This window comes from Zootoca vivipara, chromosome 6 (assembly GCF_965207765.1).
Source record: "Zootoca vivipara chromosome 6, rZooViv2.hap1.1, whole genome shotgun sequence".
NCBI lineage: Eukaryota > Metazoa > Chordata > Lepidosauria > Squamata > Lacertidae > Zootoca > Zootoca vivipara.
In genome coordinates this window covers 15,128,329-15,153,077 of record NC_142589.1, presented here as the reverse complement: position 1 = coordinate 15,153,077, position 24,749 = coordinate 15,128,329, and the positions used below count along the sequence as shown (strand labels likewise).

At 47.3% G+C, this 24,749-nt stretch overlaps 2 protein-coding genes across 2 annotated transcripts in view; both read right to left on the bottom strand.

Annotated features, from left to right (window-relative positions):
• Positions 1–3,871, bottom strand: part of LOC118086429 (tyrosine-protein phosphatase non-receptor type 11) — a 54,194-nt gene extending 50,323 nt beyond the window's left edge. The window contains exon 1 of the mRNA XM_035118023.3: positions 3,738–3,871. Within this exon, the coding sequence (XP_034973914.1) occupies positions 3,738–3,751 (14 nt within the window). The 5' untranslated portion in view covers positions 3,752–3,871. The remainder of the gene's footprint in view (positions 1–3,737) is intronic.
• Positions 3,872–16,975: 13,104 nt separating this feature from the next.
• AGRN (agrin) overlaps positions 16,976–24,749 on the bottom strand; it is a 238,378-nt gene continuing 230,604 nt past the window's right edge. Inside the window, exons 34-36 of the mRNA XM_035118024.3 lie at positions 22,557–22,781; positions 19,861–19,964; positions 16,976–19,404 (exon numbers count right to left, since the gene is read on the bottom strand). Coding sequence (XP_034973915.3) covers positions 19,247–19,404; positions 19,861–19,964; positions 22,557–22,781 — 487 coding nt within the window. The 3' untranslated portion in view covers positions 16,976–19,246. The remainder of the gene's footprint in view (positions 19,405–19,860; positions 19,965–22,556; positions 22,782–24,749) is intronic.

The following is a 24,749-nucleotide window of genomic DNA, read 5'->3' as shown; positions in this document are numbered from 1 at the left end:
AAAGCTCCCTCCTTTCTTTCTCCCTCGCTGTCCCATCTGCTTGGAGCAGCCTTCCAGGACACCTGGGTGATGCCTCCTGCCTTTGTCACACAAGCTCCCTGGTCCCATTGGAAACTTGAGCACATGCTTCTGAAACACCCACGGGCTGGACTTGCCCACATCAAAGCAAAAAGTGGATTCTCATCAGTCATCTGCATGGTAATGTTTGGGCATCCTCCCCTCTCTGCTGTTAGCCTGGACCTTTCCCCCTTTAGATACATTTCCCCTCCACCCCCAATTTTTAGAAAGTCCAAAATGGCCAGTACTGAAAAACCCTGCATTTAAAGTGGGGGGGGGGGGAGTCCAGAAGCAGACTGTGTTGGGGGGGTTCATGTTTTGTTTGCTCCCAATATGGACAAAGTCACTACACTTACTCCTGCCACAAATTCCTCTCCTTTGTTGTTTTCTCTGTGCCAGAACCTTATAGATTGCCATCTCCTCGGGGCAGGGACCATCTGCTCCTGCTCTGTGGAATACACAGATGGCATCGAATACTGCACTAACAGTAATAATACACCTCGAAAGGTAACAAAGGAAGGCCCTAATGGAGAGGAAACAGGGAACACCCTAAGCAAACAAGGACAGCTGCCCCATAGCAGTTCCACTGCTATGGATGTTTTCTAGCTTAAATCAAAGAAAGTGTTTGTTTATATTTTTGCAGGGGGTGGAATGGGCGATTACAGAATATATATATATATTCTTAAGAGAACGTGGAGAGCCTGCTGGCCTACCGGCAGAACAGCCCATTTTAAAATAGATCATTAAAATAAGAAATTCCTCCGGAGTGACTCAGCAAGCAATATCTGTTTCCTACGTTTTTATCTCTGCCCTTTCTGCAAAAAGCTTAGGCCAATGTCTACGACAGCACCCCTCAACCTATCGCTCTCTCTGGCAGCTTTGGGCTACAACTCCCATCAGCTCCATGGGAGTTGTAAACCAATGCATCCGGAGGGCACAAGGTTGAGGGGCAAGTCTGAATACATGCACAATGCATTCACACATCCTCATTCCCACAACAACCTTGCGAGGTAGGCTAAGACAAGCGACAGGCCCAAGGTCACTCATTGGAGTTTGGACCTGTGTTACCTGGAGATTAGGTCCAACATTTCAACCTGTCCTAGGTGGGGCTGATGGGGGTTTAGAGTCTAAAACATCTGGTTGGCCAAGGCTGCTCTAACCATTATACCATGCTTCCAGCAAAATGAAGCTTTAAGTAACAAAACATTCAGCACAAACCTCTAATCAAGCTTGGCAGATGTCAGTCTAGGCCAAGGGTCAGCAACCTTTTTCAGCCGTGGGCCGGTCCACTATCCCTCAGACCTTGTGGGGGGCTGGAGATGCATTTTAAAGAAAAGGACACATTCTACTCATGTAAAAACACACTGATCCCCAGACTGTCTGTGGGAGAAGGCGATTGGGCTGCATCTGGCCCACGGGCCTGAGGTTGCCTATCCCTGGTCTAGGCCTCCCCAAATGTTGCAATGGCCAAAGAGTACCAACAACAATTAAAAGGCCTTTGGGTTCCAAGAATTCAGAGTTCCTTTTTGGATTCCGAGATTTTGGGTTTGAGCAGAAGGAACATGAGGTCAAACAGGGTGAAGTCAGTGGCGGGGGGGGGGGCAAGGGAGGGGGGAGATGCTCCCTGACAAGCTGTTCCAAACTATTTTAACCATAAACATGTTCCTTTGCAATCATGGTTGCTAAACCGAAAAGAAGCCATGCTTTTTAAAAAAATGCTCCAGGGTTAAAGCTTGCAAGAGTGCAGTTTTCTGATTTGGAGATTATTTTGCATTAAGGTATGTGTGTGAATCTATAGCTATCGAGCAGTGAGTAAGGAAGTCAGCGGCTCAGAGGTGCGCCTGTCATTTACACAATCACAGTTACACAACTGCAGAAATTGCAGATTCTGCACTCTGCACATCCTCAGGCGCACCCACGCTGAAGGGCAGCTTTCAAAGCACAGCTGTGAGTTTACCTCCTGACAGCAGAATTAAATATCTAGTAGAAAGAGGGGAAAGGAAACAAATTGTACCACAAAAACCTGTTATCTGCATTATAACCACAAAAGAAGATGGAAGGGGAAAAAAGAGGTTAATCTGGGTGGGGGTAGGAGGAGAATGAAAAGACGGGTTTTCCACCAGTTTTTTGTTTTTTTTGTTTTTTTAATTTAAACAAGGCAAACAAAAAGGAAAGATTACACTGATATCAACACACTAGAATGCAGAATATAAATTGATATCCGTTAGAGGGATTCTTAGTTCAATAAACAAATAAAAAACCAATACCCAGCCTCCAGAACTCGAAAGATGAAAACTGGGGAGAGATTAAAATGTGGAAAGGAAGTTGATGATGAGGCAGAAGGAAACTTTTCTCTTTCACCCAGTGCAGTCTGACTTAAGACTTCCCTACCACATGACGCAGAGATGACCAGAGTAGCTAATGGATATCAACTGTTCCTCTTTGCCCTGGCTTTCGACACCTGATAATGTATAGTTTTAAGACACACATTATTCCTGTGATGGTAAGTTGTTTTTAACTGTTTCTAACATCACGCTTTAACTATAATCAAGTCTGGGACCTTAGGATGAAGGGCAGGTTAACAGCAGCAGCAACAAATAAGATTGGTCTGCAGTAAAGTATTCTACACAACAGGTAAATGGTATAAGAGCAGTCTACCTCCAAGTACCGAAGACAGGAGACATTAATCCAACAAAGTCTGAGCAGTTTAGAGCCACTGAAATTAACATACCTAAGTTAGCAAGGTCCATTAATTAATTTAAATGGGTCTACTCAGAAAGGTTTGCTTTACACACAGACAGTTTTTTTTAAAGGGTAAACTAGTCAGAACAACTAAGAATGAAGAAATTAGAAACTGAAAATAACAGCCCCACACTGCAAACAGTGTACTGGCTATGTCTGGTGGGAGTTGTCCAAAACATTGCAAAGCGATTTGGGGGGTGAGAGACGCATCAGCTTGACAAAGGCTGACCTAAAGACACGCATCCATGCTCACGGACAGTCTATCTGCAAATATTAGGTACCGAGGGTCGGAGAGATGAGAGTTGTGCAACTCTCCCCCCTCCTCGCCATATGGAGCGGGTTGGGGGCTCTGATGGGAGTTGTAGTCCAAAACATTTAGAGAAGGACAGCAAACGTGGGGGAAGGCTAAGCTAAACATAGAGACCCTCCACGATCAGGGGGAGTTCACCTCCAAATAATAACAGATAAGGGGGTGGGGCGGAAGGGAGGGAAGAGACCTGTGCCTTGTTTACAAACTCAGAAACACACTGGCTGGCTGGGAGGGGGGGTGCTGACGGGAGTTGTAGCCCAAAACATCTGGAGAAGCCTGGGGACAATCTACCTCCAAATATTAAGGGGTGATTCCCCCCCCCCCACGCTGGCAGAGGACTGACGGGAGCTGTAGTCCAAAACATCCGCAGAAGTACACCACCTTTTGCGGTTGGGGGGGGGGGGGAGAAGGAGGTCAATCCTCCATGTTCAGGGGCGGTCTACCTGCAAACATTAGATACGGAGCGGGGCGGGGAAGAAAAGAAAGAACGGGGTGGGGTGGGGAGGGAGGCTGTCCGCTGCCCAGTTTCTGAGCTTCACGCCGCACCACCACTGAAGGCAAACAAAAACTCCAAATTGCAAAACTCCACACATTTCGGACGCGCCGCAGGAGATTAAGCGGATCTTACCTGCGGGAGGTCATTGCAGCTCCAGCCCCGGGAGGAACACGCCCCCCTCCCCACAAAAAGGGGGAAAAAGTTGTTTGTATTTCCCTAGTTCACAGCGCGGTCCGCTCCTCTCGCAGCATCAGCCCAGTTCAGGCGAAGGAGCCAAAGGGAGCGGCTTCCCTAAAGAGGGAGAGAGGGAGGGGCACACTCTCGGGTCACGCCCCCCCGCCCACTTCCATATATGGGCGCCCAGTCCCGCCCTCTCTCCCGACGCCGAAGCCGCTCATTGGCCGGAGGGTGGAAGCAGCCCAGGACACGCCCCCCGCTCCTCCAGCTGGGGCTCTGGCAAACCCACGTGTCAGCCAAGGGGAAAGCCCTCCCTGCAGAGAGAGAGCTGTATGAGAGGGGAATCCCCGACCCGCCAATCAACGCCGCCTGGCAACAGGCACCGCCTGGCAACGGAGGAGCTGCGCTTAAAGAGGCAGCCCTTTAAAGCTTTAGAAGGGAGTGTGAAGTTTATTTTAACTAAGGGTGTTTTTTTTAGGGGAAGATGTGTTTTTAAGTGGGGGGCGTTAATTGGGGGTTGGTTGGTTGGTTCCCGAACAAAACGTTTTCCTTACAGGTAGGTAGCCGTGTTGGTCTGAGTCGAAACAAAATAAAAAAATTCCTTCAGTAGCACCTTAAAGACCAACTAAGTTTTTATTTGGTCTTTAAGGTGCTACTGAAGGAATTTTTAAAAAACGTTTTCCTGTTTTGCAGCCGCCTCTGCAGAAGCTTCAACATTATTTTATTATTTATTACTTAACAAATTTGTATTCCCCACTTCATCCGTAGATCTCTGGGCCGTTCGCAGCATAAAAAAGCAAGATAAAAAAGCTAAATACATAATAAGAGCAGGAAGAAAAACAAAACAAAACAATAACCTCACACAAACACTACCCTTTTACATTTACTTATTGCCCCCCCCCCCAAGAGTTCAAAGTGATGATATAGACGGCATACTGTACACGGTTCTCCCTTGCCCTCCTCATTTAATCCCCACAACAACCCCGTGAGGGAGGTTAGGCAGAGAGGCAGTGACTGTCCCACCTAGTGAGCTTCGTGATGAAGTGGAGAATTTGAACGTTGGTCTCCCAGTTCCTGGTCCGAATCTCTAACCACTATGCCATGCTGCCTCACAGTGGCTTTATTATCTATCTGGCTATCTATTTTGTGGGTTTAAGTTGTTTTTCTGCTTTGAACTATTTGAAAGCATTGATTCATGTTTCAAAAATCTCTAAGGGTGTTAAAATGTTTTTTAAAGAGTTTTTTCTGTTAATTATTCTGCTTTAAATGTGGGCCTTTCATTTCTGTTTTCATTTGTGGTGGTTTGTTTTGATAGTTTGCAATGCTCTGTTTTACATTTTGAGACAGGTTGTAAACCACTTAAGAGAATTACTATTTTTATTTGTTTGGGAAGTGTAAAACAGTGTAAAGTGTTTTCTTAAATAAAGACACCTGTGTATGTACCGTAGTGGACTGTTATATAAACATTTATATATTTATGATTAAATAATGTTATTTAATTAGCACATCCTTGCCGGGGTGGGAGAGATCCAAAACTGAGCAATGAAGCAAACTACTTTGCAGCCAGAAAACATTATTTCCTTGCCTTTTTCCTGGTTGAAAGGAGCTGAGATCCTGAAGCAAGGAAAGACCTCTTTCTCCCTGCTCAAATTATTTGGCGGTTTCTTCCAGGCAGACCATCAAGAAATGACACTGAGCTTCCTTGGCTGGCGCCCACCAGAACTAATGGAGCAGAGGATGATTGGCTGAGCCAGAGCCAATGACAGACCCTTCAAGTGGCCCTATTTCCCAGGGACAGTCCCTGATTTAGAAAAGCCCTCCCGGTTTCTTATTTCAGTGTTTTTCAACCACTGTTCCGCGGCACACTAGTGTGCCGCGAGATGTTGCCTGGTGTGCCATGGGAGAATTACTTTATATATAGTCAATATAGGCACAGAGTTATTTTTTTTTAACATTTTCTAATGGTGGTATGCCTCATGATTTTTTTCATGAAACAAGTGTGCCTTTGCCCAAAAAAGGTTGAAAAACACTGTCTTATTTGATCCCAGAATGTCCCACTTTTCCTCAGGACGTCCCTATTTTTGTGGGAGAAATGTTGGAGATTATGCAATGAGAGGAGGAGGAGACTCTTGAGAGTCCCATGGACTGCAAGAAGATCAAATCTATCCATTCTTAAGGAAATCAGCCCGGAGTGCTCACTGGAAGGACAGATAGTGAAGCTGAGGCTCCAATACTTTGGCCACCTCATGAGAAGAGAAGAGTCCCTGGGAAAGACCCTGATGCTGGGAATGATGGAGGGCACAAGGAGAAGGGGACGACAGAGGATGAAATGGTTGGACAGTGTTCTCAAAGCTACGAACATGAGTTTGACCAAACTGCGGGAGGCAGTGCAAGACAGGAGTGCCTGGCGTGCTCTGGTCCATGGGGTCACGAAGAGTCGGACACGACTTAAACAACAACAACAACAATGCAATGAGAGGAGGAGCCAACTCATTCTAGATTTGTCCCCATCCTCCTCCTTAATGAGCTGCTTTTCATGGGGCAACACAGAGACTAAGGAGGAGGAGATGGCAGGCAGGGCCATCCCACTCGACTGGCTGTATGCAAGAAGACAGGCAGGTGGGCCCAGGTGGGGGGCAGGCTGATCCTAATGGACCAGCCTCCATGACTGAACCCTATCAACTGACAGCTTCAGATTATAGAAAAGTCTTCTTCTTCTTCTTCAGATTATAGAAAAGTCTTCTTCTTTTCAAAAAAGGTGTTTAGCAAAAATCCAAAGGGTAGTGTTACAGGTCTGCGATAACAGAGTTTTGGGGTGCAAGGGTACCTGTAACTGCTAAGGTGTGTTAAGAAATTAATAAATGGTGGAATTTAGATAACACTTGAAGGGAAGATGACAAGCCAGTGAAAAATACAGGCAAAACTCCCCCCCCCCCAGGCCAGGAAACGAGTCATTAACCCATCAATGGAAACCACCCAGTTACCAAAGTGACAAGGGGGGGCATGATGTCACACAGGAAAAATGCTCTTTAAAAAAACCAAAAACAGTTCTGGATACGGTGGGGCAGGCAGACAGATAGGGAGGAGTTGCTTAGAGCAGGCATTTTGGGGAAGAAGAAGAAGAAGAAGAAGAAGAAAAGAAGTGGGCAGAACTCCATGAGCTGCTGTGAGGGCCGGAACCATCATGTCAGGTTGGGGCAGAGGCAATGAGCTGGGTAGGTCCCAAGCACTGGGGAAACACACCGCTCTTGATATGTGATTCTCTGAACTCTCTCCATTGAAGGCTTTGGGTGTAAATGCGGCAGCTAGACTGGTGACTGGGAACAGGAGTGCCTTGAAAGACCTGCATTGGCTCCCAGTACGTTTCCAAGCACAATTCAAAGTGTTGGTGCTGACCTTTAAAGCCCTAAATGGCCTCGGTCCAGTATACCTGAAGGAGCGTCTCCACCTCCATCGCTCTGCCCGGACACCGAGGTCCAGTGCTGAGGGCCTTCGGGCGGTTCCCTCGCTGCGAGAAGCCAAGTTACAGGGAACCAGGCAGAGGGCCTTCTCGGTGGTGGCGCCCGCCCTGTGGAACGCCCTCCCACCAGATGTCAAAGAGGAAAACAACTGCAGTACCAGACTTTTAGAGGACATCTGAAGGCAGCCCTGTTTAGGGAAGCTTTTAATCTTTAAGAAATTAGTGTATTCTAATATTTCTGTTGGAAGCCACCCAGAATGGCTGGGGAAACCCAGCCAGATGGGCGGGGTATAAATAATAAATAATGTGAATACATGTGAATTAACCCTATTTCTTAGTCACCTCTGGACCTCAATTTCCCAATGGCAGCACAACCCTGGGAGAGCACTTGGAACCCCCTGGAATATTGCTCCTGCTCGGCAGAGATTGGGAGTGGTGGCATGCAATGTTTGTTAACAGCAGCAAAACAACAGAATAAAATGACCCTACCAGCCACCAAGATTCACAAGGTGGTGTGTGAGCTCCCCTGAGGTTGCTGGGGAGCCAGTGCAGCACAGTGGTGAGACCAGGACCTGGGAGAGACCACGGTTTAAGTCTCCAGTCCACCAGAAAGCTCCCTGGGTGACCTTGGGCAGTCATTGTCTCCTCTAAGCCTAACCTACCTCACAGGGTCGTTGTGAGGATTAAATGAGTGGGAGGAGAACCATGGACTTGAGCTCTTTGGAGAAGAAGGTGAGGGTATAAATCAGGCATCCCCAAACTGCGGCTCTCCAGATGTTTTGGCCTACAACTCCCATGATCCCTAGCTAACGGGACCAGTGGTCAGGGAAGATGGGAATTGTAGTCCAAAACATCTGGAGGGCCGAAGTTTGGGGATGGTATAAATGCAATAAATAATGTCGAAGTTTGGGCCTGGTATAAATGCAATAAATAATGCCCAGCTAGAGACCCCTTAGAGTTGCCTGGGGTGAGGAGATGCCTGGGGGTGAGGAGATGTGTGTTAAGACAGTTTAATTGTGTGTGTGTCTGCATGCGTGTGCACACACACTTTTGGTTCAATGAGGCCTCTGAAGAGTTGTTCTAGTGAGTTAAATCCACCTGGCCACTAGAGGGCGAGGGAGTTCAGAGTGAAGAAAACTGCAGGCCTAGGCAGATTTATTTACCTGTGTGTAAGCCCCACCCAACATGCTGAGACAGGTAGGTAGGGGGAACTTGTGGCCCTCCAGATATTGTTGGATTCCATCTGCTGGCTCACTCCTGAAAACAGCCAAGGATGGGAGCCGGAGTTTTGCAACATGTCTTCTTGAAGTGAGCCTCAAACTCAATGCCTTTTGCTGGGATCAAATTATATCCCTCATTTGATTATGTACAAACATGTGAGCCTTACAGCAGCTGCCCTCTGGGTCTGACAATTGGAACTGGTTACTTTTAGCTTTGTGATGCGAGAGCCTTTTAACTGGAGACGCCAGAGACTGAACTTGGGACCTTCTGCCTGCCAAGCAGCTGCTCTAATAGTGAGGCACAACCCATAAGACATAGTTAGCTGCCTTATTCTGAATCAGATCATACGTGCAGCTAACCCACAATTGTCTGCACTGACTGGGAGCATCTAGGACAGTGATGGCGAACCTATGACACGCGTGTCAGACGTGACACACAGAGCCCTCACTGCTGGCACGCGCCCCATCGGCCCATTCATGCTTTTGTTGTTGTTTTCCCCCCATTTGTTCTCCTGCTCCTCCTCACATTGCAGCTTGTCTCTGCTGTGTTAAAACCCGGATCCTTTTTTGGTGTGTCTTTTGTTGCTGGTAGCCAGAGATTGATTTTTTAACCCTTTCTGTGCTGTTGTTTCTGGCGCTTTGGCAGACGATGATTGGGTGTAACAGCGTTCATTTTTTAACCTGTTCTGTGCTGGGTTTTTTGACGCTTTGGCAGACTATGTCAGTACTGCATGTTAGTTCCAGCGAAGGTATTATCCGTCATTTATTTCTGTTCTCTTCCCCCCAAATAAGCGCAGCTGCTTTGGGGCACCCCCCCCAAAAAAAGCAATGCAACTTTTGCACCCCACCAAAAAAAACCTCCAAAACTTTGGTCAGCAGCTCCCCCCAAAAAGCTCAACAACTCTGGGCACTTTGTGATAAATAAGGGTTTTTTTTGTTTGGTTTGGTTAAATAAAAAGTTTTTGATTTATTAAATACAGTTATATGGGTATATTACAATTATACATTTTTGTTATTTAAACTATAAATATCACGGAATTATGGTTTTTTTTCTTGAAGTGACACACCATCCGAGTTATGCTTGGTTTTTTGGCGAATTTTGACACACCAAGCTCAAAAGGTTCCCCATCTAGGAGCATCTGACCACTGGTGTCTCTCCCAGGCCTACCTGGAGATACCACAGAGGATTGAGCCACAGATCTTCTGCATTCAAAGCAGCTGTACTCTGTCACAGCTCCTGCCTTTTGTTTTGGCACTGGAGAAGGGCAGAAAATCTGCATTGCTGTGAGTGTGTCTGAACACCATTTGAAGAACGGAAGTTTTTTTGCGATAAATTAGGTTCTGCCTGGAGCTGCTGTCAAGACAATTGGTATTGTCGTTCTGTAATGTTATCCTTTTGTAATTATTTGCCAGATTTACGGGTTGTTGTCGTTTTGCCACGGCTTATGATCAAACAAATAACATTATTACCTTCCCATCGCAGCGCAAAGCTGATCTGACGGATGGTATTTAACTGTGACTGTAGGAGCGTAGGATGGTATTCAGCAAAGTTTTGACCAGAGCAGACCCCATAGGAATGAATGGACCTGGGTCGTACATTCATTCATTTCAATGGGCTTGCTCTGAGTCAAGCTTTGTGGAATGCCGCTCATAGGAAGCTGCCTTCTACCAAGTCCAAGGCTTTTTGCCACCTGAGGAATCTGCCTCACTCGGCTTAATGGTAGGGAGAGATCTACTGGATCCAGATGGGCAAACTAGGGGGGGCGGGCGGCGGCGGCAAGAGAGGCAGCTCCTCTGTGTGAGAGAGGGAGTGAAGCTGCAAATAAATGTGCAGTTGGAGAGCTGATAATGTGCAGTTTGGAAAATGGTGTGTGGGAGAGAGAAATTAGACCTGTTAGGCGTATGTGTTTATTCAGTGCTTAAATGACAGGCCACGTCAGGGACAGCCTTTGCACAAATTATATAAAGGGCAGAATGAGCTCAGTTTCCATTCTTGAAACAAACGGCCCAAACCATATCAAAACACCTTCCTCTTGAGGGCCTGATCCTCCTCTTTTTCACCTACGTCTCGTGGGCAGGCGACACTTTGTCACATTCTTTTAAATACCCTTATAAGTACTTTCTAGTGTCTATTAGTTGCTCAGCTGTGGCAGATTCATAAATGCTGCTGTGCGGGGGGGGGGTGCGGGTAAGAACGATAGGCTCATTTGGCACAGGATGCAAGCAAAGAGCAAGTTTCTTTCACTTGTTTAATAGTGTGAGGTGTCTGATGGGAACATAGGAAGCTAGCTGCCTTATATTGAATTGCCTTATATTGAATCAAAACACTTAGGTCAGTGTTGTCTACATTGAGTGGCAGAAGCTCTCCAGGGTTTCAGGCAGAAAATCTCTCCCAGCTCTACATACTTGTGGAGTTCCTGGAGACTGGACCTGGCACCTTCTAGTAATGCAGGTGCTCTAGCACTGAGCTGCGTGCCTTTCCCAACTGGGGAATTTGCGGAGTTGGAAAAACCTGCTTTAAAGCATCTCTTTTGGACCACATTGTTGGGAGGGATAACATTCAACTGGCAAGTCCACTTGCCACATGCTTAGCCCTGACCTGGTGCTGGGCATGGAGTCCTCAGAGGACAGGCAGCCCCCTGCCCCCAAATACAATGCTGATGATCTCTTTGATTGAGGGTCCCTCTGGTCTGATACGTGATGACAAAGCCCTGGAGCCACCGGAGCAGGAGGGAGAGCTGCCCCCTCAGTCCTTGTGAGCATCAGTGCCAACAGTTTCGGGGTCCAGGTCAAAGACTGACAACACAGTGTGCTTCTACAGACCCAGAGTGATTGGTTTACTCATGAGCAAGCACTCCCTGGTGCTCTTTCGGGGACAGCCGCTGTGGTTAGGGGAGGCTGGTTTTGGATACAAGGCCTCACTCTTAAGCCCTCCTGTTGCTGGAAGCCACATAGGTTGACGAATGTTGAGAACAGGGTGCCCAAGTAGATGGGCCCCTGGCCTGATCCTGCAGGGCTCTTGTTATACGTTACTGTATTCTTAATAAAAACGACCAGCGACTGGGTTTGGGAGAGGAGAGTATGGGAGGGGAAGGCGATCGGGCAACACCGCAATGCCACCCACAACTCCCACGGAGCTATGCAGAATAATCATTTGAGGGATCTATATTAAGTCTACATCTGCTTAGGGGAAATCCAGAGGATGTGGATCAACTCATGAGCTCATCACATTTGATAGCAATGGCCCACCGCAGCCATGACCTGGTTTCATCTGACCCACAGAGAGACTCTTTTAAGCCTGTGTTTCTGCCCAGAGACCAACCCTGAGGGACCTCCGTTGTCACTCTGAAAGCTTTCCACTGAGACTACTGAGGTGCCATTGTTAGCGGAAGCTAGGAGTCAAAATTTCCATTCCCAGTTTTTTTTATATATTAAAAAGAAGTCCCCAGAGGAGGGAAAAGAGAGAACAAAACAGCCCCTTCTCTCTCTCTCCCCCCAGGGCATTCAAGACTAAGCCAGACAGTTCGAACAGACCATGTCTGTCCTCAGCTGCAGATTGTCCATTAGGGGGGTGGCTAAGCCCCTCAGGGCCATTTCCTGCTGAACAGTAGCCCATTAGGATGCTGTTTTGGGTAGCAAGATATATTGGGCCACTTTTTGTATCAATTCTGAGCACAACGAACTGGGATTGCAAACCCCAGCCTAACAAATAGGATGCAGCCTGCAGTTTTGCACAGGGACCCATTGGGTGATATAACATCTCAGGCAGCTGTGGTGGGAAATGGACCTTTGGGGGCAATCCAGCCGGTGGTCCAGAGCTTTAGATGGTTCACTTGCTTCAACATGCGATAAGCCAGCCATGCTGCATTGTCAGGCAGGTGGCCTCCTATTCATTCTGCTTGAGGGACCCTTGATGTCTGCCCTTAAAATCCTGCCCTGATCTTGCCACGACAGGAGGAGGAAGAGGGCTCTTTGGGCGTGGCTCGCTTAGATATTTGATTTTGCTTGTTGCTTTCTGGACCAGGTGGTGGAAATAAAACTCCCTCCAAAGGCAATCCAAAACTGCACCGCTGACCGAAAAAGGGGACCCAATGCACAGAATCAAACTGAATCTCAAGGCCTGGGCAGAGAAAGAGAGAGAGAGGAATAGAGAGAGAAAGAAGAGAGGAAGAGAAGCTGCACAGCTTGGCACCGTCTGCATGTTTTTGCCAGCGCCCGGCCCTCTTGCAGCAGCAGTTTCCCAACAATGGCCTTGTTGTACGGGCGGCTCGTAACATCCATGCCTCTTTTGCGGGGTCTGACGCAAAGTGAGCCTCGGGGGAGGTGGCGGCTGGTGTCTGCTGGCAGGGGATGAAAACATCTGGCTTGTGCCAACTACAAGCTGGAGAGGCAGGCCAGGGGAGGAAGTCAAGAGACACATCCAGATTTCTGCCGTGTCCAGTGCAGCCAAAGGGTAGGGGCCTACCTGGTACTGAGTCAGAAACATGGTCCATCTAGCTCAGTATTGTCTACACTGGCAGGCAGCAGCTCTCCAGGATTCCAGGTTGGGGGTCTCTTACTCTCTCATCCTTGGAGATCCTGGGATTCAATCTGGGACCTTCCAAATGCAAGGCAGATGCTCTAACACTGAACTCTTGCCTTCCCTTAAGACAGTTCAGCGACATATTCCAGTCTAGCAAATGCATTAGAGATGAATGCAGAGTAGGGTCGGTGATGGGTTTTGCCCAAAGTGGGATTGTGGCCCAAGGAGAGGACCCTGGGCCAAACAGAGGCCTGTGGGGCTCCCTTTGCCTGCCCCCCCCAGGCCTGAGATTCCCCCCACTGCCTTATAACCATTAAAAGCACCTAACTTGCCCAACTGTGCAGCTCACACTAGAAGAGAACCTAATGTCAGTTAATAAACTTTAGGGGTAATGATTAACGCTACTTGGCATTTTTTTTTACAGGTGGCACAAGTGAAGACAGGGCCAACACTTTATAGCTGAAGACAGGTGCAACTTTTTAAATGGGGTTTGAACAGTTTTTCTGCCCTCAACAAAAAAGCACTTTGCCTACGTTATATCGGTATTCACCCACCAGATGTCTTGGACTACAACTCCCATCATCCCTTGCCAGCACTGCTTGTGTCTTCACATGCACACCCATTATCTGCCCACAACAGTGATGCTAAAACCAACTGGCCGAACAAATGGACATACAACCAAAGGCATATCTAGTGCCGCATCTTGCTTCTCACAGTGGCTACCAGGTGCTTCTTAGGAGCAGCTGGTAGGAAGTGAAATACCCCTCCTGTACTTGTGATCCCCAAATACTTTATTCAAAGGTATACTGCCTCTGAACATAGGAGAGAATATCCAGCTATCGGAGCTGATAGATGAAAGCACTTCCTTTTGGTTGTGGTGGTGGATCTGTCCCCAAACCACTGCCCACCAGTTTCAAAAAGGAAAGGAAGAAATAGATGGACCACACCCTCTTTTAAATGTATGGAAGGCTTTCCATTTTAAAAAAGAAAGAAAAGAAAACAATTTCTGGGGGACTTACATAAAAACTCAATGAGTAATGGTTATTAAACCAGGCTCCCTAACCCAAGTTGAGTCAGGACTGCCATACAAATGCATGATAGAAAATTAAGAAGTGGGTCCCCAAAATGCATGTTTCAGTTAAAGATGGGCCCACAACTGCCCTAGAGTGCATCACCAGAGCATCATCAGCCCACGGAATTCGTACAGCAGGTCGTAAGTCATTTGTTTACCCTAAGAAGCTAACAAACCAAAACAGATGCCAGATGGACATTAAAAAATCAAAACCCTTGTTAAAAAGAAGACCCAAGTGAACAGATCCAAACCTCTATCATTCATCTTTCCTTTTGCAAAAACAACAGTATTTGGGGGTGTATAAAACATCGCTGAACAGAAAGCCAAAGCTTAATAAATCTTGTTTAGGATGAACCTTATGCCAGTTTTTGTTGTTGTTGTTAAAAAAATCATTTTACAAACCCTGGTTCTTCAGTTATCAAGCTACCGACTGCCAACAACACATCTTGGGCATTTAAATCTGGTGGGGCCAATGGGGGAAACTCCAAATGGTTCTACTAAACATGGCACAACCCATGCGGCTTTCCCACCAATCTGGACCCAAACTCAAGCTGAATAGTCTCTAAAGAGCATTCCTCAGTCACCACCTGAAGACTGAAACAGATGGCAGGATGGGCTTCTCTTTTAAAGTGTATTTCAGAACATGATTTTGTGTTCCTTTTTAATTGGTAATCTGAATAAAAGTGAGGAAGGTGCTCTTCCAGCTTGGATTCCCCCATCCCGAAGGACCATTGCGGCTGCCCTCACCCCTACTACTTTCCCTAGCATTATAGGTACATCTACACCAAACACATCACCATAAATGGGAGATTCATGTACCAAAATCTCTCCATCCAGTTCATCTTATCACCACCTCACTTTTCCGATCTTAAAATTCCATTTCCCCCATCAGTTTGTGATATTGATTTAAAGTCCTCATGAGAATTCACCACCCTTTTAGTGTGGATTTTCTCCTAATAGATACATCTTTTTATGCAAGTTTTACCTTCGTGTACCTATTTCTGGAAAGCTGGTTTCCCCCTTGCATGTTGCTTTTCACTGGCAGATGCAATTTCAAATGGCCACTTTCCCCCAATATATTAATTTTTGTGCAACTGGCTCACTGCTGGGAGAGCTGCATTGCGAAATCTGAAGCAGCACAGATTTTGAAAGAGGGGCTTCTTTTGATCCGTGTACTATTTTTGGAAGGTGCCGACAAGGCAAGTTCACCTTTAAATACCAAGTGAATTGAATTTCTTATTGCACCCAGCCACATTTCCCATGGATAGAGCACACCTAGCACCAACCTACCCGTGGAGCTGCATGAAGAAACTCCCCAAACTGCCTGCATTCTTGTGTAGGCACCGCTTGCCATGAATGAAGCCCATTTCATGGTAGGAGATTCCAGCACTGCTATAGACGCTGGCCAGCCCGGACTGGTTAGGGATGCCCCATCATCCTTTTGACGATCCCCTTTTCACAAATCCATTGCACCAACTCAAAAGCCACCAGAAATGACCCAGCACAACTTGTTCCTGTATTTTGTCCTCAGAGACCAAGAGTCCAAACACAACCACCCCTTTCCAGCAGTCTGGTCTGCTGCACATACATTCCTGCAGCAGCATTTTGGGCAAGTTTCCCTTTCCCAAAGAAATCCGGCGCATGTATGCCAATGTGGGGAAGCACAAATAGGGAGGCATACATACGGCCCGGGAGTAAGCCACAGCGCAAAGCACAAGGGTCCCTTGACCTGGAGCCAGAACCCCACAGTACATTGCCAGTCTAATGATGCTAAATACGAAGGCTATAGAGCAGAAGAGAAATGCCTGTCTTCAGACCAGAGAGGTGGCATTTTAAGAGTGTGCAGTTCTCCAAGGTGGAGTGTAAGAGAGAAGCAGAAGCTCAAAAGGGCTTGGTTTGCCTCCAGCCTGCTTTAGAGAAAGCAATAGGAGCTATCCTTGGTGCTGAGACCACCTCTTTGGGACCAGACCAGGCATTGCATGATTATGGGGCAATGGGGAGGGGGATGTTCTAGCCACTCACCCTGGATGGTAATATAGGAAACTTTACTCCCCCCCCCACGTGCTCAAAGGGGAACCCAGAGCAGGTGCCATTGGTGGGCCTGGCTGGGGTGTTTTGGTCCCTGTCAGCTGCTCAAGGGTAGCACCTGCTCAAGCAACAGGCCGCGTGTTGTACATGCAGCGTGACCACCCTCAGCTCATGAAAATGCTGAGCTGTGCTATTCTGGACTTCTAGCCATAAATTCTGCTAGCCCTATAGCTACAACCCTTCTGAAATCTGGCAATTCCAAAGCCCATGTTGCACGAGGTAGGGGCATATAAATACCACAATATGAGAGTGGCAGATAGCTGGAAAGCAATCCAGAGTATTCTATTTAAGGGCCTGGTTGACACTTGTAGCGAGGGCTCCTGGGAGTTGTTCTTTTGGGGATGGCCACACACACACACACACACACACACACACACACACACACAGAGAGAGAGAGAGAGAGAGAGAGAGAGAGAGAGAGAGAGAGAGAGAGAGAGAGAGAGAGAGAGAGAGAGCATCTCCAAGGATCGTTTTCCCACAGTAAGTCTGAGGCCTCAGACCTATTCCTGTCAGTGGGTTGTTGTAAACAACAAAGAGTGGCAAGGCCGCACAGAGTCGAGACATGTCTGGATAAAAATAACGTGTGGAAATAGGTTTCACAGCTGCTCCTGTGCAAGTCCAAGGGGTGTGTATGTGCATAGGGTGGGAGAGTTATTTAAAAAACAAAAGCCAGGTTGCCAACTTGTTAACTCCTCTTTGGGTGGTTCTCTGTGCAGGCCTGTCTTGGGGTGAGGGGGATGTATCTGCACAGACTACCCAAACTGTTAGGCAGGATGGTGGCATTCTTTCTTCCCATTTGTGAAGCACCATTAAAAGCCAGGAAAATCTCAGTTATTTAGTCTTTTTTTTTTATTACATTATTTACCACCAAAGGGGGTGGGCGGAGGGTGCCATTTGAATTTTCTGCCGCAGGCACCCAAAAGGTTTGGGGCAACATCTGAGGCAACTGTGTTTGGAATGTTCCAGAGAGGCCTTTGCGGTTCGCAGTCCCTCCCAATCTGCCTTTAACATGCACACCTTAGAAATAAGATTCCCTCCCCTCCTCGTCAGTCAGCAGGCTGGCGTCCATAACACACAGCCATGTTGGGGGGGGGGGAAGTTGAGTTTGGGAGGGAGACCCCAAGTTAGGCAAGTGGAGTAGAGCACCATAGAGATCTGGGAGAGGCTGGAGGGCAGAGTGGCTCCCGCTTGCCCTGTGCTCTGACCCTGCATGTGGCGGTTTCCATCGGAAGTGCAGGGCGGTGTATGGCCAGAACACAAACTAGATCAGGAACTCAACTGGCAGATCTATGAGGCGATCAGGGCAGCAGAATGGCGAGGCTTTCTGACTCCCTTTTTTTTTTTTAACAAGGTAAACATCAAAGTTTTCCCCACCAAGGTTAGGCTTCTAAATTGCAGAAAGCGGACTTCTTGTGTGTTGAAAGGGCTGTGAGCTCAATGTAGTTCTGGAACTCAGAACAAATCCCTAGGCTTTGCCTTTTGCTCCCAGCTCTGAAGAGGAGATAGTGGGATTTTAGGGGAGGGGACCCCAAAAGCAGATATTTATGCCTCCACACAAGTCTTGGTGTTATAGAGCACATGGAGACAGGCTATCATCCTGTCTCCTGTCTATAGCCTTTTCAATGGGGGTCCTTTCAAGAAGGGAGGGACCTGTGGCCCTCCAGATGTTGGAACCCCCAGCTCCCATCATTCCCCATTGGTGTGGCCAATGGCCAGGGAAGATGGGAGCTGTTATCCAACCACATCTGAAGAGCCATAGTGGTCTCCCCCCCCTTCACTAGAGTGTTAAAGCACCCACAGAGTTATCAGTTCCAGAATCTTTTTGGGGTGGGAGAGAGGACCCAATGTGAGCTAATGAAGTATAAGCAAAAGAAGACTGCCGCTCTTCTCAGTGGTCAACAAAGAATGGATTGGGAAACTCAAGAAGAAGTCACCTTCCAGCCATTGGGAGGACTTGGGTGCTGCCCAGGAGTGCTGCCATCCCCTGTCTCCTCTCTAATCTCTCTGGCCCCCTAATGCAAGATCATACCTCCAGACATTCTTGCAGGAGAGAGGAGAATCCTGCCCCCCCCCAAGTTCATTTATATGCATTGGAAGTACATTGAAAGAAAAAATGAGAGCATGAGAGCGAGAGAGCGTTCCAACCTTTTGTCCACCCTATTTGTGGTTACAAGAAGATAATAGCAAACCTCTTTTAAGACTAAAGACAAGGCAAAGACCAGCAGGTGGGTGCCTTGGTTTGAAGGTTTTTTGTTCCAACTTCCTTGGACCTCGTCAGCAGGCACCCCGTTTCCCCCCACCCACCCACCTAGCGGCCTTCCCCACATGCCCCCTTGCTTGCCCCTCCCTCCAATTGTCCACCCGGCTGTTGCTTCTTTTGTTCAAAGCTGTTAGGAAAGAGGACTTCTGGTTTCTGCTCCTGTGAGGGCTTCAGTTTGTTGCCTGGGGTCAGGGAGGAATTGTCATGATTTTCTCCTTGTCTGAGTGTTAACTCCCAAAACCGATGTTTGTTTGTTTTTAAAGAAAAAGTTTCAAGTATGTACGGCATTTACAGCAGAGGATGACGCCTGAAGGCGGGATAGAGAAGGTGGGAGCGTGTTTGCTCCTTGGTCATTGCCTGGAAGGGTTTCTTCTTCTTTTTCTAAATAATAATAATTAAAAACAACAACAACCACCCTACAGGGAGGCCTGGCTCCTGCTCAAGAGTCCAACCAGCTTGGATGAGAGAGAACAGTGCACCAAAAAGTAACCAAAAATGACTCCCCCCATCCCAAAGTTTCTTCTTCTTCTTCTTCTTCTTCTTCTTCTTCTTCTTCTTCTTCTTCTTCTTCTTCTTCTTCTTCTTCTTCTTCTTCTTCTTCTTCTTCTTCTTCTTCTTCTTCTTCTTCTTCTTCTTCTTCTTCTTCTTCTTCTTCTTCTTCTTCTTCTTCTCTGCCTCCTCGCTTTCCCCCCTCCCTTCCCCCACAAAAATATAAAAAGCAATAAGTTTACAAAAATAGAAAATAATTACAGCAATAGCCAGAAGGATGAGGGGGTATGGGGAGAAGGAAGGGAGGGGGGAGAGGGAAGGGAGGAGAGAGGGAGGGAGGGCCGCAGGCCATATTATTTGGCTGAGCAGTGTAATATGGTGGGGTTGTTTAAAGCGTCCTCCACCAAGTGCAGTTCTTGACGGTCGACAGTGACGTCTCTTATGCAGCCGACGTAGCCAGTGCTGTAGGCTTTGGGGAGTTTGTGGGCCACGCTGAGCTTCTCTAGTCCTCCTGCAAAAGAGGGCACAGGTGGGGAAAGGAGAGGGTTAAGGTGAACTCTCACCTGGCAACACACCTCTTTCACTCTGTTCACTCACGTCTCCATCGTCCTCCCCTCCCTTCTGTATTGCTCTCCCCATGCCAAATGCACTATGTATTCCTTGGGGCAGAGACCCGACTCTGTGAAGTGCACATGACAGTAACGTCGTTTTTGAAGGAGATCTTCCTCATGGGAAACACAGCACTGCCTTGGAAAGTGGTGGGACTTACTTGGTCACAGTCCCTTCTCTTTAAAATGCTATGTGCTTCGATGGCATAACAGCAGCAGCAATTTGGGCCTTTAGTGTGGAGTGTTTTCTTTCACAGTCATTCTGGAAGCTACCAGGCTAACTGGAGGAGGGGTTTCACCAGCCAATGCCCTGTGTGGCGGGCAAGTACGCAACCTGGGTTAAGTGGGGTTCAACTCACCCAGCCAAAGAGCGCCGTCTGTGTCCAGCTGAGTTGCTCCGAGAGGCGAGGAGCCTGTGATGGGGGCCTCGTTGCCGACCTGCAAGGACCCATCTCGATGCACTCTGCAGAAAGAGGGGAAAAGTTGCTAAAAGGCTCGGGGTTCTGCATGTGTGGAACGTTGGTTCCTACCAGGTGGAGGAAATTTTGCCTTGCCCTCCTTCTTCTAGACTAGAGGGATTTGGTTACCTTGGTGGGAATCGTTCACCACTCAGGTTCAGAGACAACCTACCCCCAGTACATATGACATTTTCTTTCAAACCAAGGTTCTTTCAAACCTTGTAAAATTAAAAACAGTAAACATATAACTGAGTGGCAGACATCCCATCAGGCTATCCGAACTGTTCCCATCCCTGCTGCTTGTTACAAAGATCTTTAAGAACTGGTGCCTGCATTTGGTAAAGTTACAGAGGCGTTTCCTTTCTCTCTCATGCACAGTCATGGGACAGAATGTGTGTTCTAAAATTATTATTGCCATTAGGAATTTTAAGAACTAAGACAATTGGGGTGGGGGGGAATTCTGCTACCTGATTAACTGGGGCATCTACTGTATTTCTGAGATGTTTTTGAAGGAACACCTCTTCTAAGATTATTCTGTGATGTTATGTGTGCATTTCCTGAAAACAAAGTAAAGCCTGCTCTTCTCAAATATTTTTTCGCTCCTGAAAATCTAAGAGCACTTGATGAATCAATTACTTGGTTCAAATAAGCTCGCCTGACTCATTAATTAGTATCTCTTTCACTGAATAACAGCCCAGGAAACAAGCCTTCATTTGCATGATTGGTTTCAAGGTTTCAGCTGCCTTCAAAGCACCATTTGGGCCCCCTGGATTGAAGGTGGGGAAGACAGTTCTAATATCTACAAGCCCCACTGCAGGCTCCTCACCAACCTGGCCAATTCATGGACCCTCATTGCCTTCTAAATGGAACAGCTAAGACATGGGTAAGCAAACCAAGGCCTGGGGGCCTGATCTGGCCCAATCACCTTCTAAATCCAGCCCGTGGACGGTCCGGGAATCAGCGTGTTTTTACATGAGTAGAATGTATCCTTTTATTTAAAATGTGTCTCTGGGTTATTTGTGGGGCATAGGAATTCATTCTTTTTTCTTTTCAAAATATAGTCCGGACCCCCACAAGGTCTGAGGGACAGTGGACCAGCCCCTTGCTGAAAAGGTTTGCTGACCCCTGAGCTAAGGAAAGGGTGCCACATAAGGTAAGAGGGTAAGGTCCTCTCTCTCCCTTGCCCCATGTTATTCAAGCACACACACACTCCACCCTGGACCTCAAAAAGCAGCTGCAGAACCCACCCATCCACTCCACTTTAGGTATCCTAGCCACACATCCGAGATAAAAATAAAAACCCAGAGGTGGGCGGGTAAAATAAGATGTTCATGGGGGTGGACTGCCAAAGCCCTAGGCATTACAACACAGTGAAAGGGACTTTTTGCTTGACCCTTTGGGACCTCTTCCTAGAACCCAGGGTGGACAAGTCTAGGCACGAACTGCCCAAAGGCAGCCTGAGTCACCGGAGGATTATTTTTGTATGTGACCTGCCAAGCTCTAGGGGTGACCCTTTGCTTCCTTAGCCTCACATGGTGCAGAGGAAAAAAAGGAACATTATCTGGGATCGGGAACACCATGGCAGGAAAGGACAAGGTGCGGGACGGGGGCTGTGGGCTCAGTGGCAGAGCTCCTGCTTTGCATGCAGAAGGTTCCAGGTTCGATCCCTGATTCTACCTGAGACCCCCGAGAGCGACTGCTAGTCATCTGAATTACTTGAAATAGGCTGGAGGAAGGACTTAGAATTTGCTTTAAAAGAATGGCAATTCCATTTCAGGCAATGTTGCCAGTGCAGACTATATTAAGCTAGATGGATTAATGGTCTGACTTGGCATAAAGCAGCTTATGTTGCCATTATTTTCACTACTACTATATCCCACCCTTCCTAGAATAATAGAACTCTAGAGTTGGAAGGTTCCCCAAGGGTCATCTAGTCCAACCCCTGCAGTGCAGGAATCACAGCTCAATCAGGCAGAGCTCAGGATGGCTGACTAGTTGCCAGTTTGTTTCTGGTTTCTGTAAAGCTGCTCCCAGTAGTGTTTAAAACCCTAGATGACTTAAGCCACAAACAGCTGAAATATCTCTGTCCCGACTCAAACTACTGAAATTCCCTTCTTCACATAACTTCTGAAGTTACGGCAACTTATCCTGAGTCAGACCACAGGTTCTATCTAGCTCAGTATTCTCTACACTAACTGGCAGCAGCTCTCCAGAGTTTCAGACAGGGAACCTTTTCCCAGTCCTAACTTGGCATGCTGAGGACTGAACGTGTGACGTTTGACATTCAAAACCAGTACTGTGCTGTTGAATTACAGCAGGGATGTCCAACAGGTCGATCGCGATCTACTGGTCGATTGCGGGGTGTCACTGGTCAATTTTGGGACCCTGATGCCCCCGCAAACAACTTTGCCTGCCCCCCCAAAACTCAACAACTCTGGTCAATACAATGGGTAGATCACTGCCAGTGTCTTTTTAGTGGGAGTAGATCGCAGTCTCTCGGGAGTTGGACATCCCTAAACAACAGTATCCCCTGAAGGTTGAAGGAAGAGGCTGACAAAAGATATGATGAGCAAGCATTCTCCCCAAGTGTCCCTCACCTGTATGCTTTGATTTGGATCCACTGGTTCGTGTTGACTGGGACAGTGGAACGCAGGACCATAGGCTTGGAGCCAAGGTCATAGGTCATCTGCACGCGGCCGTCCACAATGGCCAAAGCAATGTAATCTGAACGCTCCAGCCCTTTCCCGCTCCAGAGGATGAGGCCTTGCGTGGCTTCGGTCTTGATGCTCAGCTCAAAGTGGTTCGACTGCAAGGCCTTCTCACTGCATGGAGATAAAGTGGGGTGTCAGATTCTGAGATGGGGGGGAGGGATCTCCCCACTCCTTGTTCGCCCACATAATGACACAAGGAGGGAGAGCTGCATTCTTGATGGATGAGTGGCTGGTGTTGAGTCCCAGTTCTCAGTGTTGTTTCAATGGTGTACGCCAATTTGAGGTGGAAGCATCACCAGGTGACAACATCCATTCAGAAAACGGGATGGAGTTCACGTTCTGAAGAACGCTACAAAAGGACACCCCGTTTCACCTCGCAGACTACTGAGGCAACCAAACCATGGAGAAAGACCCAGTTTTTTCTAGCTCAGGCCTAGCTTGGCCCCGGGCTCCATATCTGAGAAGGAAAGAAGGTTGCTTTGACAAGCATATAGAAGGCCTATAGGCCTTAGAAGGGTTTTTTCAAGCTTCAACTGCCACAAAGACGCACATGTACCACGTACCACACAACACGAGACACACAACAGCATAGAAAAGAAGAGTGTTTCATCCCCAACAGACACAGGATGGAAATAGGTGGCCAGTGGCTGTTGGTGAATTCCACATTGAAACAAATTCAGAAGCTTTTAGAAAAGTGGGGGAGAATTTACTGAATTGCGAGGGGAGCAGTTCTAGAAAATTATGGGTTCTATCCAACTACTTTTTACTCAAAGGAGACCCATTGAAATTAATGGAGCTCAGCTAGCCATCTTTATTCATTTCAATGGGTTTGCTCACGTAGGACCAATTCTGGATAGGACCAAATGTTGAGGTGCTCATTGTTTAGTGGGGTGGGGCAGGAGTCATCCTTTTTTATAATACAGTATTGGAGAATGACCACTTCTAGTAGATAATGTTTTATTATTTTCATGTTTTGTTTTAAACTTTTGCATTTGCGTTTCTTTAAAACGACAACAACTTTTAAGTCGCTCTGATACATTTCATGTAGTGAGTGACAAATAAATGTAATAAATAATAGTAGGTTAACTGTGTCTTACTCAAGAGTATAGCCACTGAAATTAATGGACCTACATTGGTCATGTCCACTGATTCAAATAGGTCTATTCTGAGTTGGATTAACACCAGCTATGAACCAATAATACCAAATGAGCTGAAAGGCGTTCTAACACCCTTTATAAATACGGCCACTAAAAATGTGTGCAATGCTTCAAGTATTTTTAACGAGGAGGACACTAGCCCATAAAGAAGTCTGTCAACGGCTCTTAGCTAAATGGAGCTTCTGTGTCCAGAAGCTGTTAATTAAATAGCCAAGATAGGCAGCCAACAGGCCTTAAAGCCATTCATGTGAGCTACCCAGGGGCCAGTGGAGAGAAGTGGTGGCTGCTGTGCTCAGGTTTTCCTCTCAGGCTCCCCAGGCTAGCCACTGTGGGAACAGGAGGCTGGCCTAGGTAAGCCTTTGGCCTGACCCAGCTGGCTCCACTTATGTTCTTTTTGGGACAGGTAGTGTGGAAGGACGGGATGCCCTGAACAGCTAAGGAAGTGGAAGCTGACAGGCAGGGCAGCCCCCAGGACTGGAGGGAAGTAAGAAGGCAGGATGCTGGCATCTGGATGAGGTCGGGGGGAGGGGGGGCAGTGGCAGCCTCGACTGTCAGGGATACCCAGTTGTATTCAGCTAAGTCCTACTCAGAGTATACCCACTGGAAGTAATGAACCCAAGTTAGTCACTTGCATTAACTTCAATGGGTCTACTTTGAGTAGGGCTGGCACTGGATACAACCATGGATGCTGATCTAGATTCATCAGGGCCCTTCTTCTGTTCTTAAGACAGCATCTGGGAATAAGGAAAGAGAAAAACCTGAATGGCATCTCTGACTCTGCTGCCAGCTAGTCCAGGAAGGAGTGGCTACTATGCCGTGCTTAGATCCTCACTTGGCTGTTTTCTGTTTGAGATGGATGCTCGCTTTAATTTATCTGTTGCGTGAATGGAATTGAGAACCTCTTAATTTGATTCTTCTCATT